This window comes from Pipistrellus kuhlii, unplaced genomic scaffold, assembly GCF_014108245.1.
Source record: "Pipistrellus kuhlii isolate mPipKuh1 unplaced genomic scaffold, mPipKuh1.p scaffold_m20_p_11, whole genome shotgun sequence".
Lineage (NCBI taxonomy): Eukaryota > Metazoa > Chordata > Mammalia > Chiroptera > Vespertilionidae > Pipistrellus > Pipistrellus kuhlii.
Window position 1 is genome coordinate 32,270,806 of NW_023425416.1, and position 17,463 is coordinate 32,288,268.

Consider the following 17,463-nt stretch of genomic DNA (forward strand, 5'->3'; position numbering starts at 1 on the left):
GTTTCCGTTCAGATATGTTGCCAATAGGTTGTCTATTTCTTATTATTATTATTATGAAAGTTCTTTGCTTGTTTCAGATACCAGAGTCCTTTATCAGGTATGTTTTACAAAGATTTTTCTCCTAGTCTATGGTTTATCGTTCATCATCCTAACAATGTCTTTCAAAGAAAAAAAGGTTTTAATGAAGTCCATCTCATCAAAAGTTTCTTTCATAAATCATGGTTTTGAAACTAAAACTAAAATGTCATCACCAAATACAAGGTCACCAAGATTCTCTCTTATGTCATCTTCTAGGAATTTTATAGTTTTGTACTTTACATTTAGGTCTATGATCTATTTTGAGTTAATTTTTGTGAAAAGTATAAAATCTATATCTAGATTTTTCTTTACATATGGATATTCAGTTGCGCCAGCATTGTTTGTTGAAAATACTATCCATTCTCCACCGAATTGCATTTGCTTCTTTATCTAGGTCACTTAACTATAATTACACTAGAGGCCCAGTGCACAAAATTTGTACATGGAGGGGGGTTCCTCAGCCTGGCCTGCACCCTCTCCAATCTGGGACCCGTTGGGGAATGTCTGACTGCCTGTTTGAATGTCTAAATTGGCAGTCAGACATCCCTCTAGCAATCTGGGACCATTGGCTCCTAACCGCTTGCCTGCCTGCCTGATCGCCCCTAACCCCTTTGCCTGCCTGCCTGATCGCCCCTCCCTTGCCCCTCCCTGCCAGCCTGATTGACTCTAACTGCTTCTGCCTTGGCCCCCAGTCTGACCTCCCTCTGTGGGAGGCGACCTGGCAGATCAGGGGAAGGCACCACCCCTATAACCCTGCTGTTGCTGCCACTACTGTCCTGAGCTTCAACCCTTCACAGGGGCCCATGGCTGCCTGAGCCTCGCCCTCAAAGCCGCTGTGGTTGAACTGGAAGGACATCCATTCTAATTAGCATCTTACCCTTTTATTAGTATAGATGCATCTATTTTTAGGCTCTTTAAGTCAGGTGGTGCTTGTCTCCCAAAGACTGTTTTCCCTCAATGTTGTATTGACTATTCTGAGTAGCTCTTAAATTTTAATAGTGAAATCCTGTCTAGTTCACTGGAAAGTGAGTAAAAAAATGCTTAGAACCAGGCTGTGAAAGCCTTTTAGAGTTTACTCTAAGACTTCTCTTAATCCAAGAAAACAGAGGCTACTCTATAGTGTTGGGAAGGTGCTTCTGGAACACTATAAAACTGACATGCAGTTGAATCAATCTTCAGGCCTGACATAGATTAAACACTTTAAGGTCATATTATGTTCTTTCAAAAAGTTTTCAGCAATTTCTTACTCTCCAGATAGAAAGAGAACTAAGAATGAAGACCACATATATGTAAGATTTGGAAGAAAGTTTACTTCTTACATTTAACTTTTTTCTGATATAACAAATCAATGCCATTTAAAAATCTATTACATTTTAAAAATCAAGGTTTTAAATAATCAGATTCTGGTTGTTGTTCCAAATTTCTCTAAGATAGGTTAAGGAGTCTATAGTAAAATCACCTTAAAATTCAAGATAGGACTGAGAGATCAGATATAATGAAAATCAAATCAGGGCCAAATGAGAACTGATTAGTACAGTACTAGAGGCCTGGTGCATGAATTCATGCACCAGTGGGGGTCCCTCGGTCTGGTCTGTGGGATCATGTTAAAACCAGCTCTCTGACATCCCCTGAGGTGTCCTAGATTGCAAGAGGGTGCAGACTAGGCCTAGGGGCCCCACCTGTGCATGATTGGGGCCAGGGAGGACTCTAAGGCATGTCCTACCTGATTCTCTCAGTCTCGATTGGCCATTCCCTAGCAGCAAGCTAACGGTTGAAGTATTTGCCCTCTGATGGTCAGTGCATGTCATGGCAACTGGTTAACTGGTCAACTGTCTGCCCCCTGATGGACAGTGCACATCATAGCAAGCAGTAGAGCATATCATTAGCATATTACACTTTGATTGGTTGAATGGCTGACTGGATGGCCAGACACTTAGCATACTAGGCTCTTATTATATAGGATTAGAGGCCTGGTGCATGAAATTTGTGCACGGAGGTGTGCATCTCTCAGCCCAGCCTGCATCCTCTCCAATCTGGGACCCTTTGAGGGATGTCCGACTGCCTATTTAGGCCTGATCCTACATCTCTCTCACAATCCAGGACTGCTGGCTCCCAACTGCTCCTCTGCCTGCCTTCCTGATTGCCCCTACCCACTTCTGCCTACCAGCCTGATCACCTCCTAACCACTCCCTTGCCAGCCTGATTGATGCCTAACTGCCCTCCCCTGCAGGCCTGGTACCCCCAACTGCTCTCCCATGCAGTCCTGGGTCCCCCCAACTACCCTTACCTGCAGGCCCAGTCACCCCCAACTGCCCTACTTTGCCGGCCTGGTCACCCCTAACTGTCCTCCCTTGCAGGCCTGATCGTCCCCAACTGCCCTTCCTTGCAGGCCTGGTCCCTCCCAACTACCCTCACCTGCTGGCCATCTTGTGATGGCCATCTTGTGTTCACATGGGGATAGGATCTTTGACCACAAGGGGGCAGCCATTGTGTGTGTTGGAGTGATGGTTAATTTGCATGTTATTCTTTTATTAGATAGGATAGGTATTAACTACCTCAAGTAGTAATTGATATCTTTAAACATTCAAAATGCTATTTAAATAATTACCTCAACTACTTTTCTACCATTACAAAATAAATTGTTCTTTAAGTAAATTATCCAATTCTGACTCAGCTGATCTATGAACAACCTGGTAGAATGAACTCAGAATTTGGGATACACAATAAAAGCTGGTTGAAGAGTTGTTGAAAAACATATAGAAGTATTGAAAAAATTAAATACACTCCTATGAACTTTTCTAGAAATGAGAGATATGGTTAATATTTCAAAGTCTGTGGATTCTCTAAGTTTCTTCTATTTTATGTTTAAATATTTATTACCTAATTATTCTTGTGCCTGTTTTTATTTACTTGTAACTTTATGAATTTTTATCATTAGCCAAAGGTGAAAAAAGAGAAAAGGATGCAAGCAATATAAACTGAAATCAATCAATCAAATTAAGCCAAAAATTATCAAAATAATTTTTAAAGTAGAGTATTGAATTATTTAGATTGCATTTATCTCTCTTCCACATAAATCTCCACTTGATTACATGATAGTAAATTTGCTCTCATGTTTATAGAGAACAGCAGATCTTATTATAGTTTTGTGGACAAGTCATCTCTTTCCTCTTTTACTGCTTATATAGAAACAGAAATGTAATCATTTATTTCTCCCTGGGTCTTCTGATCTCAACAGAGGGTAAAAGAGCTCTTTCACTGGCTATTAGCGTGAATTCTTAGTTAAGATCTATACATATTAAAATATTTTTTAAAAACCAGTGTAAGAATCCAAATATTTTTGTTTCCTTTCTTTTTTATATTCCACACCATTCAGTTCCCCTTCATTAGGATTATTTTTAAAAATTAAAATACTATTGCATTATTAAGTAAAAATAAATAAATAAATAAAATAAAGCAGATAAAATTGGACACTAAAAATTTTTGAGAATTTATGTTCCCTTCCCTATTTACCATTAAAAGTTTCCAATACTCACTATACAATGATAACCAGGACATGTATTGCTAAGTATCAAGTGAAGTATTTGTTTTATTTACATTCTTACAGCCTTAGCTTTCTGGCTTTGTACTTTCTGTTCTATCACTTTATATCTAGCAGCTCTTTCACAAAATCACTTAGTCCATTAAAAGTTTCTCTCTTTCTGTTATAAGGAGCCAAGAATGCATTATTACATTTTTCTATATGAAGTATGCCATTAAATAATAGCTTGTACACTCATTAAGTAAATGTAATTGTGAGAACACATTGACATTGTTAAAGTAAATTACTCAATTTGTTAATAGTTTCATTTCAAGTGACCTTAATTGTATTAATTGTGATACTAGCAAATTAAATTGAAGAGCATTAAATACATTGTTCTAATATGTCCCAGAGAAACAAATTTTCCATTACATCAGCAAAGAGAAAATGATTATATGTCCCCCACCAAAAGTCTCACACATATGCACACACAGTGTTTCTAAGATAGGTTAAGGAATCTATAGTAAAATCATCTTAAAATTCAAGATAGGACTGAGAGACCAGATATAACGAAAATCAAATCAGGGCCAAATGAGAACTGTGTAGTACAGTACTAGAGGCCTGACAATAGGTCAAACAGAAAAGGTCTCACTATTTACTATTACTATGAGTTGCATGGTATGACACAGAACCTTAAATAAATGGATAATTTTAGGGCATCTTTTTATCTCAAACAAAAACTACTTCACCATTATAAAGAGTTAAAACATTGAGAATGTTAAAATCTTGAGAATGAGGAAACAAAGACTGGTGTAGAGAAATGCAACATGAAATAAATTTTTTAAATACTACAACTCAGAGTAAACCAGGCATTATTTATTAGATGCCTGGTATCAATATATAATAGTATATTATAGTATATATAATATATACTATAATATATAATATATAATAATAGTATATATAATAGTATATTTAAAAGTTATGGCCCTCATTCTGAGAAGAAACTATAAATTCAATGGAGATTAATAATACAAACTATTAAGCCTGTCTTTATAATAAAAGCTATACTCCTCAGCCTGATTTTCAAAACCTCATAATCTGGCCTTGGCCTACCAGGATCATTCTGTGCCAAGTCCTGTCACTCATAATGCCTCACCCACAATGACTTCCTTCAGTTCTTCAAATATGACAAGCCTAGGTGTTTCCTTTGTATAAACTCTTTCCTTTTGTGTTTCCTTCTTTCCATCTCTCTGTCTCTGTCTGCCTGTCTCTCTTTCTCCCTCTCAACATCTGTGCATGCTTTGCTCCTTCTCCAGTATCATTCATATCTAGCTGGCATAGCACCTTCACAGAGAGATTTTACCCAGTCACTCAGGGTAATATTACCCTATGTCAATTCTTTGCCTATTATTTATCACTCTCTCATAGTTTTTCTTATTTGATACTTTTTCATTTTTTACTATCTCATGCTAAAAAATGAGTTCCACTGAAAGAAAGCACTTGGTGTATTTGTTTAATAGTGTAACCCAGATACTATATGATCAATAAATACTTTTGAATGAATGAATGAACATCTGCTCTTGTCGCCTGAGGCCTTATCAAGTGTGACAAAATATATATGTTTCTATAATCTCTATTCATTTATTGAGTATCACTGAAATTTCTTAACTATCAAGCCAAGATTGAAAATTTTTAAGTTCAATAAAACAAATCTATTCACAATTCTGATTAAAGATTTACATTGATAGTATTATTTGTTCTAACCTTGGTCAAAATCAGTCATAGTCTATTAAAATTGTCACTAAGCAAATATGCTAGGATGCCAATTGCATTAAATTTTTCTATATTTGGGAGAAGAAAGGGGAAAATAAAGTAGAAGAATTATTATTTATGTACACATATTCCTATAATATAAATGATTATTTGGCTTACACATTGCCTTATACATGACTTGAATAAGTAAAAGCAAATTCTCACTATTTGTTGATAAATCAAGGCTGGTGAGTGTTTTTTTTTCTTACTAAAACCAAATAGATTTGTAAGTTGAAAAAAGACAAATAATCACTATAATTTATAGGAATACAATAATTACCAAATGGTAGAATATCAGATCATTTCCAATGACTCAAGAAAATTATATTTTTAATATTGGAGATATAATAAAAGAAAAGGACAATTTAAAGTAAATAACTTAAGATATTATAATTTTTGTGATTTACTTGCTTCTTAATTTCTTCAATTTAAAACATTCAGATTTTCCTAAAATGTGAAACTAAAACAGCTTGTTGCTAACATAATGTTTTTTCCCTTGTGTTTTCCTGTATTGCTCATATGGGTCTCACAGAACAGTATAGTTAAGCTCCAGAGTAAAGTACAAGTATTATATGAAAAAAAAAATTCTTATTTCAAAACATCTATTTGATTATTAAGTAAACCCTTCTTATAGGAAATGTATAGTGATGGCAAACTAAGGTAACTTATTTTCAATTTTCATAGAATACAGTTAAGAATGAAAAATACTGCCAATGCATATTAATCATGAGCTCAGATTAATGATGAGCTTAGATTAATATATCATTGGGCAAAATGCATTCTCAAAGCTTCATCTAAGTCTTATATTAAAGAGTAAATTACCTTCCTCATCAGTTAAATATTTATCATGGATATTTATCCACTATCTTTTTCTGTTAACTCTGAATCAGATTTTGAGTTCATTTCAAGCCACGTAAGTGAGTTAGAAGTATTTTGAAAATGGCTTACCCACCTTATAGAATTCAAGCGTCTTCAAACTACGGCCGCAGAGGAGTCTGATTCGGCCCGCCAGGTTTTTTGGGCAGTGAGCGCAGCCGAGGTGTTACAGTAGGAATTAGTAGTTCATATAGTCCGGCCCTCCAGCTCTCTGAGGGACCGTGATCTGGCCCCCACTTTAAAAAGTTTGAGGACCCCTGCTAGATCATCAATATTCTTCCAATCACCAAATCACATATTTTCTCCTTTTATACTCATTAACTTGTGCAATACTTGAAGCACTGATCACTTTGGACCTTCTGGAAGCTCTCATATATGTAGCTTCTATAACTTTGGCCTCCTACATCTTTCCCCTATTTTCACTATTCCTACAATATTATCAAAATACTGCTCCATCTATTCAATTTCTAATCATGGAAAATTCCTACAAATCAACCCTCAGCACTCTCCTGCCTCTCTCTTTGGATTTCTTAACTGTCTTATACTTTGAATTGACATCTGGAGAATGACTCAGATCTCTAATTCATGACCTTTCAAATTAAGCCTCTCATTTCCAACTTTCTTTTGAACAGTTTAATTTAGAGGAATTGGGCATGGCTTATTGATTGCTCTCTGATTTCACTTCTACTTACTGTCATACCACTTAAAATCTGTTTTTAAGGAGTTATTTTAAAAACCATCCTTTTTAAAATCCTTGCTACTGTTATTTAAGAACTCAGTTACTCTCATTTATTTTACCATCTTTATTTTCAACAAAGCTACTTTTTACCTTAGTGGTTTTATACCCTTGCTTAGAATTTTTCATCAATTTAAACTACGTTTTTCTTGATATATAAGGAGATTATTTATTTAAAAATTATTCTTGCAAAACTATGCAGATAGTAAAAAGACCAGTGGTTACCAGGGATAGAAGGATGAGGAGAGGGGAGAGAATACAAATAGAGCACAGAGAATTTATGAAAATACCATATAGGATATTTTTAATAATCATTTTAAGAGTAAACCCTAATGTAAACTATGGACTTTTGAGTGATTATGATGTGTCAATGTAAGTTCATCAATTCTAACAATTGAACCACTCTGGTGGGGGAAATTGATAATGGACAAGGCTATGCATATGTGAGGACAGATGTTATATGGGAAATCTGTACCTTCTTTTTAATCTGGTTATGAACCTAAATCTGCTCTCAAAAAATAAAGCATTTAAAATAAAAAGACTTCAAACCTACCAAATCAAAGTAGATGAAAATCATTATTCAGAACTAATGAAGGTACTGAGCTGGTTTATTGGCTAATACTAAACAATATTCCATTGAATTGATGTACTTATCAAATAATTATATACTGTTCCCATATCCCCGTCATAACTCCCATCACTATACTACTCTACACTTCATCTTCTCTGACTTCATCCCTTCCAAAACTTTCTTCTCTGCCCTCTTAGAATGCCATTGCTTTACAATAAACTGTACTGTATTCTCAAAACATCAATGAATTCTTTCACCATCAACTCCCTTGCCTTTTGGTCTCCTTATTAGTATTACAGTCTCCTGACAAAACCCCTGCCTTCTTCACTTTGTGGCTAAATCCTAGGTGCTGAATTCTGCTGGAAGATAATCATCCAAGTTTATAAGGTTGTATCACCTATAAATGAGGGTGTCTAATCTAAACTTGGATCCCAAGGTGATGTATTCTTTATCAACTCAATCTAACCTTTGTCAATCTTTACAAATCACTTCCAGCAAATTAGCTTCCCCTAATTTATCAAAAAAGAGATGAAAGCATCAGTGATATTTAACTGAACTCAGTGATATGCCACTGAATGAACGAATTCACTATACGTAAACACCTTTTTCCCTTCCCTCCTATTATTACAATAAAAATAATGACACTCTTTCTATCTACAAATAGCTCCATCTTGGCTCTAGACTGTGTCTCCTCTGAATTTCCAAGACCCAAGACTCCTCTTCCATTGATTTTAATTTTTTCCAGTACTACCATAACTTTTGTATAGACAACACAATTCATTTATTTTAAACTAGAAACTCGGTGCATGAAATTTGTACATGGGGGGGAAGGGGGGAGTCTCCTCAGGCAAGCCTGAACTCTCTCCAATCCGGGACCCCTCCGGGTATTGTCTGAGTACTGGTTTAGGCCTGATCCCAGGGATGCAGCTTAAACCATCAGATGGACATCCCTCTCACAATATGGGACCACTGGCTTCTAACTGCTTACCTGCCTGATTGCCCCTAACTGCCCTCCCTGCCAGCCAGATCACCCCTAATTGCCTCTGCCTACTGGTCTGGTTGCCCCCAACTACCTCCCACCCCGCAGGCCTGGTTGCCCCTAACTGTCCCCTGCTCACCCACAACTGCCTCCCACTATCAGCCTGGTCACAGCCTGCTCCCCCCCTCCCCCCCAGCCGGCCTGGTCACCCTCAACTGCCCCCTACTGGCCTGGCCAACCCCAATTGACATCTGCCAACCTGGTTGCCCCCAACTTCCCACCTCTGTTGGCCTGGTCGCCCCTAACTGCTCCACACTGCCAGTCTGGTTGCCCCATATAGCCCACTGTTCAGTAATTTGGTTGTCCCTCACTAAGCCCCCTGCCAGCCTGGTCATCCCACACAGCCCGTTGTTCACTCGTTTGGTCATCCTCCCTAGTCCCCCTGCCGGCCTGGTTGCCCCATGCAGCCTGCTGTTCAGTCATCTGTCCGGTTGTTTCAGTCGTGATTGCCTCTGGCTTTTTATATATTAGGATATGGAATATATACTGAAGACAATGGATTCTTGGGAGATTACAGAAAGCACCATTTTGGTCATAGTCACAATGACTGTTCAGTAGAAGCATCTTCTTTCATGAATCTTCAGCAAGATAGCCATAAATGTCATGATAAAGAGTATGAATTTTATTATTAGTCAATGGAAAACTACTGAATAGCTATAGAGGAAAGAGACATTGCTCCCATCCTCCCGCCCACCCTCAAGATAATTCCAGCCAATTAGACCAAGGACAGAGTTTAATTTGAGTAAAGTGATTCAGGTAGCATCCAATACTTTGACCGGGTATCTTCAGAAGAACAAATATATCTTTTACTCAAATCTAAATCCACTCCTACTTATGTGGAAAGCAATACTAAAGATCATAACAGAAGAGTTTTAATATATCAACTTCAATGAACTATTTTAATTATTGCTGGTTTATTCAGCAATAAAGCCAAGCATTCTCTTAGAGTTCTAAAACTCTATAATATTATAGCAAAAAAAAAAAGAAAGATTTGGGACAAAAACAAAATTATCAGAGGCAAAAATGGAGTAGGCAGGATATTCAGAACAACTTAGATTTTTTTAAAGTAGGTTGCTAAATATTTTATACATAAAGATAGAAAGCTTTGAAACAGATATTATATAAAAAGGCATTACATTAAGTAGTAATTATGTAAATACTATAAAAGTTGTAAGGCATATATAATTGAAGCTAAAAATACTGGCAATATGTAACAAAATGCTATTCTCAAAAGAGATCTAATAGAGGAAAATATTTTTTCATCATGAGCAACAATCTCTGCATGTGAAAGCAACTAGTCATTCCAGGTTTTCCCTAAATCTTGATACTGTTTTTTTTTTTTTTTTTTTTCAGTTTAAAATAAAATTATTTCTTTTTTTTAATTTAATTGGTCTCTATAAGTTAGATGCTAAGAATGAATAATCATTACTAGTTAAACAAATAATTTGCTTTTTTATGGTTTCAAAAGAATTACAGGTAACTTATCAATTACTAATTAATACCCTTTGTTCAAAGACCTGGGAATTTAATTCATGTATATAAACAATTTTATTAGGCCACAGATAAAATGTCATACTTGCTATGCTATTCTCCATTTGAAAAGGCAATTCAAGCAGTTAAAAATTTAATTCACGTGAAATATATGCCCTAATATTTTGCCTGTGTATATCAATTTTTTTTCCCTCACCGACTTTCTTCAACCACTCATGAAATAAAACAATGAAATGCAGTTTTCTCTCTATCATTCCTATTATGTGCCTATTTTTTAAAAATACTTTCCAGAAAACTAAAAATCATTTAATTCAGTAATGTACTGCTTCTTTATAAATGTTTAAATTCAGATTTGAGAAATTAAAGACTTATTTGTTTACTTGTGGAACCAATAACAGGAATTAAGGAAAAAAAACATCAATTCTCTACAGGAAAACCAATTATTAAAATCCAATGTTTGACTACTTAGAAAATGAATCATCCACAAATTCACTTGTGGGAAAAATGTACAAAAGGCTTCAAATATATGAAGAAGACCATGAAAGGCATATATTAAAATAAACAAACGTACTACAAAGGTGATGATATTTAAACGTGACAACCCCATTAAAATGCTACACACGTTTTCTGCAAAAGGGAAATCTAAAAAGATGAAATAGATGCTTTATATAAAATATTTACATATACAATGTGCAAAACCCACTATGGTTAGTAACCTTTATGGCTTTGAAGAACTAGATATTTACATATCTTTCTTTCTGCATGTGTGTGTGTGCGTATGTGTGTTTTGTATATATTTTTAACAGTTGACAGCTGTTTTAGAGCATACAGAGATGCCAAGTTGAATGAGGGTCTTGATTACTTCAAGATTAGCTATCTAAAGTTTCTATTCATTTTAAGTGTTGTTAGTTGGAAGAGTCATTAGTCACTTCCTTGTCTCATAGAACATCAGCATACATTTACATTGTTAATGAACATTTGGGGTAAATGAATTAATGGCACTTTTAAACATCAATTCAGTCCTAATAACTCTGTATGTCATAGAAATGTTAGGCTAGGATATAAACGAAAAGCCTTTTCAGAAAAGGTAACTACTCATTCCTGCAACAATAAGGGATAAAATTAATTTAAAATGTTTTTTAACTACTTTTTTAAAGACAAGCCTCCATATTTAATAAACTAGATCAGAGAAAAATATGCACTTAAAAAACACAACACAAAATTCAATGCTCTAAAATAAACATTTTAGCCAGAAAATTTTGGTGAAACTATTTTAAATATGTCTAACCCAAAAACATATTCACTTTCATAATATCCACTGATATAAGGGTTTGCAAAATAATTGGACTTATTTCATTATAAGTGATTTTTGCAGGTATTGCATTTGGGAAAAAGAAAAAAAAAAAACATTACGAGGGAAGGCAGTATTTTTACCACTGAAATATTTAAAATGCTGAAACTGAAATGGCACAATAATTATTTCATATTTTTTTTTATACTTCAAAACCTTAAACAGCAGCCTTTTTGAGTCCTTTTAAATAAAAGCAAATATAAAATAAAATACATTGTATGGCAAATTATACTTTTTCCAAAAACATACTCCATAAAGCCAGGAGTTTGAAATAGCCAATTTAAGGTATCAATTATTTTTAAAATTCCCAAAATATGAGTTAACGGCAGATCTTTATACCGATATAGAAAAAAAATAATGTATTTGAAGTATATAAAACACATGTAAATTAACTAATTACGATTTTTAAAATAGATTTCACAATCCTGATATGTGTATTTCATAAGTGAAATATTACAAGGAGTTTTCTCAGTCAATAGGTCAACTTTCTCACCTAGTGAATCACTCAAAATAAGGATAAGTTTTCAAAAGTTCTCACATATTCATTTCCTTCTAATACACCATATTATTATTAATATTAAAAAAAATACAGAGTTCTAATATATACACATTCAACAAATTTTTATGGGGTTAGCCCTAGTATAGTTTACTTTTTAATAATCTAACTTTTAACAATTTAAATGCATAGATCTGTAAAAGTACATTTTTTTTAAAGGAGAATAAGGCAAGTCTTTTAATTCTGGAGTAATCTCATCTTGCTGGAGTGAAAAAAAATCCTGCTTAAGTCAACACCAAAATGCTTAGACTCCTCTAAAAGAAGTTTGACAAAGTAATTTTCCATTTCAACATCCTTATTCTATATAATAAAGAGATAATGTGCAAATTGACCCTCTCACTTTCACAAGAGGGCTGCCTACCAGGCCGGCAGAGGGGTTAGTGGGGGATGACCAAATGACTGAACAAGCAGACTGCATGGGGCAACCAGGCTGGCAGGGGGATTAGTGAGGGACAACCAAACAAACTGAACAGCAGGCTGAGTAGAGCAACCAGGCCTGCAGTGGGGTTAGTGAGGAATGACCAAACAACTGAACAGCAAGCTGCATGGGGCGACCAAGCCAGTGGGGGGCAAAAGAGCAGTTGGGGGCAGCCAAGCCGGCAGGAGGGGGGGGGCTTAAGTGCAACCAGGCTGGCAGAGCAGGGCAGTTGGGGCCAACCAGGCAGTGTGGGGAGCAGTAAGAGGCGACCAGGCCAGTGGTGGGGGGGATAGTTGGGGGCGATCAGGGCAGTAGTGGGGGGCAGTTAGGGGAGACCAGGCAGGCAGGTGAGCGATTATGAGCCAGTAGTCCAGGATTGTAAGAGGGATATCAGACTCTTACAATCCTGGGGATCGGGCCTAAACCGGCAGACATCCCCCAAGGGGTCCTGGATTGGAGACTGTGTAGGCTGGGCTGAGAGAACCCGCCCCCCTCTCCATGCACAAATTTGTGCATCGGGCCTGTAGTCTATAAAAATAAAAGCATAATATGATAATTAGATTGGACATTCTTCTGGACCACCTTCTGGACGAAGCCAGGGCTGCATGGGAAGCCTGGGTCCCAGGTGCCTGCCAGCGGCCAGAGGGAAGCCCAGGTCCCAGGTGCCAGAGGGGGTGCCGGTAGCCAGGGGAAGGAAGGTCTACTCTTGCACAAATTTTGTGCATTAGGCCTTTAGTAATAAAGTAATAGTTTAAGTTTATGGTTTTAAAAAAAACAAATGGCAGTGCATTAAACGTTTGTCTGTTTTTACCTATAATTGAAAGTAGATGTTTTGTGGTATTCATTCCTGTTAATGCTCTAGCAGAGTTGCCCTGCTTGGTTTCTTCCACAGAATTACACACATAAGGCGGGCAGAGCTAACTGAAGGCCCTCTGCTAGGTTTCCCAGTAACCACAGAATGTATCTGTATACAGAACTTACCTCCAGTTCTGTTTGAGTAGCTAGACAAGGGGTCAATGCCCACTTCTTGTTCTTCCGGCTGCAGAGGATGTCTAGTTTCAGACAAGGAATGATACATTGTGAAAACTGGATGGTGTCAGCAAAAGTGACTACCTGGGAGATGAAAAATATAGGGGGAAAATGATTAATATGTTTTCTCTCTGCTATGACTGGGAATAAATACAAGACTAAATGGATTAAATGAGCATTACAGACATTAACAAGTTTTCTATAGGCTCCGGGTATTGTTACCACTCATTGGCAGTGTATGCAAAGAGTTGAAAAAGCGGCACTAAATTTCCATGTCAATAATTTCTCCCCAAATCTGATCTTCATTGGTAACCTTTGTCTCAATACTTAATCACATTGTCAATGAACTGCACAAAAAGTTAAACTGTAAGTTAAATTATCACCACATTTGTAACATTCTTTTGTTTCACTGGCAAAATAATACATATTTACAATAGAAATTTTCAAAATATAGAAAATATAGCAAACTGAAATCATTCATAATTGTATTGTACTTCTGTTACCGTTTCATTTTACATATCCTTCCTGCCTTTCTTCTGGACAAAATACACACACACACACACACACACACACACACATACATATATATGTATCCTATATAATAAAAGTTTAATATACCAAGTGTCCAGTCATCTAATGACGGGTCAACTGTTCAACCAAACAAAACTTAATATGCCAATGATAATACTAAGGCCACTCAATTGCTTGCTATGACATGCACTAACCACCAGGGGGCAGATAGTCTACCAATCAACCAGTTGCTATGATGTGCACTGACCACCAGGGTCCAGACGCTCTTACCAGTAGGTTAGCCCTTGCTGGGGTCCAGCTGATCGGGACTGAGCAAGATGGGCCAGACATGCCCTTGAGCCCTCCTGCAGTCCCTCCCTGGGCTGGCCAACATCCCATGTCCCTTCCTGGTCAGCCGACCCTGATTTGCCCAGATCGGGATTGGAGGAGACGGGGCTGGACATGTCCTGGAACCCTCCTGTGGTTCCTCCCTGGCCCTGATCATGCACCAGTGGGGTCCCTCAGCCTGGCCTGTGCCCTCTTGCAATCTGAGACCCCTCAGGGGATGTCGGAGAGCTGGCTTTGATCCAATTCCGCAGGACACTCCCCTTGGGAAGGCGCCAGATGCAGGGCTCATGGCTGGCGAGCACTGTTGTGGCAGGGGGTGCAAATGTGCAACAGGCACAGTGGGGCCAGGATGAGTAGGAGTGGCAGGGAGGAGCTATAGGCTGCGTTGGTCTGTGGGTTTCAGCCCAATCCCCGCAGGCTACCTGGTGGGACCCCACCATACACCATACACACACACCACACACACACACACACCTACATATATGTATACTTTTAATATGATCATGCTAAACATACTGATTATATGAATTATTATGTTTTCCTTTCCATTAAAAATCTGTATTATTCAATATCATTTGTAATGCATCCCTACTATCCATTATACAGCAATAACAATTTAAAGTTACCAATACCTTATTAGTAAACAATTAGAGTACTATCAGTTATTCAACATTATAAACCTCATGATAAATACCTTTTAGCAATATCTCTGTATCATATTCATCATTATTGTCTTAGTATAAATTCTTATAAGTGTAACTGTTGAGCCAAAACATATGTATTTTAAAAATAAGATTTTGTGGTAAGTTTTTGCCCAATTTTGCTCTAGAAATATTTGTGCACAACAATTCATTTCCCGTAGATCTTATTTTTAAAATACATAACAATGGGAATGGGTAATTCCTATGTTTTTTGTGTGTGCATGCGTGTGGTGTTTTTGTAGTTTGTTTTTTCGGGGGCGGTGGGGGGTTGTGAATCAGTGCAACAATCAAATTTCGTATTACATTTTTTTGGTAACTAGTGAGATTACTGAAGACTTCATATGTTTTCTCTGACATTTGTTCATTGCCATGTAGATGGATTTTATTATTATAATTGGCTTCATGATTTGTAAGCAAGCTTTAAGTATTAAGGATATTAAGCCTTTTTCATAGGATACACATATTTTTCTCAATGTTTGTCTTCAAATTATGAAGCATTTTTATGACATAAGTAATTATTTTTATTTTTATGTTCCCAAAATAACCTATATCTCCTTTAAGGTTTCTGTCTCTAGTAATATGCTTACAAAGGTAAGATTATATAAATAATCACCTATATTTTCTTTTTTATAGTTTTGAACATCTCCCTCCTAAATTCTTATGTCAGTAATAATTCTCATCTACACAAGATTTTTTAAATTAAATTATTTTTGAACTTTCAAGCCATACTAACAGAAGGAGAGGATTAGGTAAAACCAATACTGGGAAAAGCAGAAAACTTTTGCTTCTAACATTTAGTAAGGATTTCTAAAGCTATAAATCCTACACCCAGAAATAAGATAGTTGTCAGTATTTGCTTGTATGCAATTCAATTAGCACTAATGGAATACTTATTATTGTTAAAAAGAAACAGTAGGCCCAGAATGGAGTCACTAAATCCCACATCAGCAAAGCAAGACTTAATATTTAACATAATTGTGGTTTTGGCTTCCCCCAGGAATGTAATCTTTAACCAATCAACCTGGAATTACCTGGTCAGCACTAGTGAGGTGATCCCCTTCCATCCACATAAGTAGGTTAATATTGTAAAATATGAAACAATCTACTCTTTTCCCCATTCTGCCTATAGAATCCTTACATCTTGTATACCAACTTGGAGCTCCTCTCCATTTGCTCAATGGGATGCTGCCCAACTCATGAATCACTGAATAAAACTGATTTTCAAATTTACTCAGTTGCATTTTTTATATTTAATACTATATAGAATGAATCTGGGGAATATAATCTAGCGCACAATACCAAAATATAGACGACTAGTTATATTATAAAACAGAATCTGAGAAATTTTGCTGAAATCGTTTATTAGAAAGTGAGGATCACCAACACAAATGCATAAGGGGGGTCAGGCAAAAAGCATTATTAATTACTAGAGGCCCAGTGCATGAAATTCGTGCACGGGAGGGTGAGTGTTTCTCAGCCCAGCCTGCACCCTCTCCAATAGGGGACCCCTTGAGGGATGTCCATTTAGGCTCGATCCCACTGCAGGCCTAAATGGACATCCCCTAACTGCCCTTCCCTGCAGGGCTTGTCCCTCAAAACTACTCTCCTCTCCAGTCCTGGCCCCTTCCCAATTGTCCTATCCTGCAGGCCTTGTCCCCCCCAACTGCCCTCCCCTGTTGGCCTGGTCCCTCCCAAATGCCCTCTCCTGCAGGCCTGGTCCCACCCAACTGCCCTCCCCTACTGGTCTGGTCTCCCAACTCCCTCCTCTGCTGGCCCAGTCACCCCTAATTGCTCTCCCTGCTGTCCTGATAGCCCACAACTGCCCTTCCCTGCAGGCATGGTCCCCAGCAACTGCCCTTCTCTGCAGGCCTTATCCCCCCCCAACTGTCCTCCTCTGCTGGCCTGGTCACCCCAACTGCCCTTCTCTGCTGGCCTGGTCACTGATAATACCACAACTGCCCCCCTACAGGCCTTTTTCTGGTGGCCATCTTGTGGTGGCCATCTTGCATCCACATGGGGCAGCCATCTTTGATCACATGAGGGTGGCCATCTTGTGTCTTGGTGTAACAGTCAATTTGCATATTACTCTTTTATTAGATAGAATAGCTACCATATACTAAATAATGAACATGTGCCAACAAAAACTACTCTTCATTCCAAAGCTGGTTTGGCTCAGTGGTAGAGTGTCCGTCTGTGGACTGAAGGGTCCCAGGTTCAATTCCGGTCAAGGGCATGTACATTGGTTGCGGGCACATCCCCAGTAGGGGTGAGCAAGAGGCAGCTGGTTGATGTTTCTCTCTCATCGACATTTCTAGCGCTCTATCTCTCTCCCTTCCTCTTCTCTGTGAAATATCAATAATATATATATTTATTTTTTTTTTTAAAAACACAAAAAACTACTCTTCATGCTTCACGTATACTCAA

The 17,463-nt window shown here is 37.4% G+C and overlaps 1 protein-coding gene across 6 annotated transcripts in view; it reads right to left on the minus strand.

Annotated features, from left to right (window-relative positions):
* The window catches only part of TBC1D5 (TBC1 domain family member 5), a 368,525-nt gene that overhangs the window by 218,442 nt on the left and 132,620 nt on the right, over positions 1–17,463 (minus strand). For all 6 annotated transcript variants that reach the window (XM_036431572.2, XM_036431570.2, XM_036431571.2 and 3 more), the window contains one exon: positions 13,433–13,564. In XM_036431572.2, the coding sequence (XP_036287465.1) occupies positions 13,433–13,529 (97 nt within the window). In that variant the 5' untranslated portion in view covers positions 13,530–13,564. Of the gene's footprint in view, positions 1–13,432; positions 13,565–17,463 lie in introns of those variants that run through there.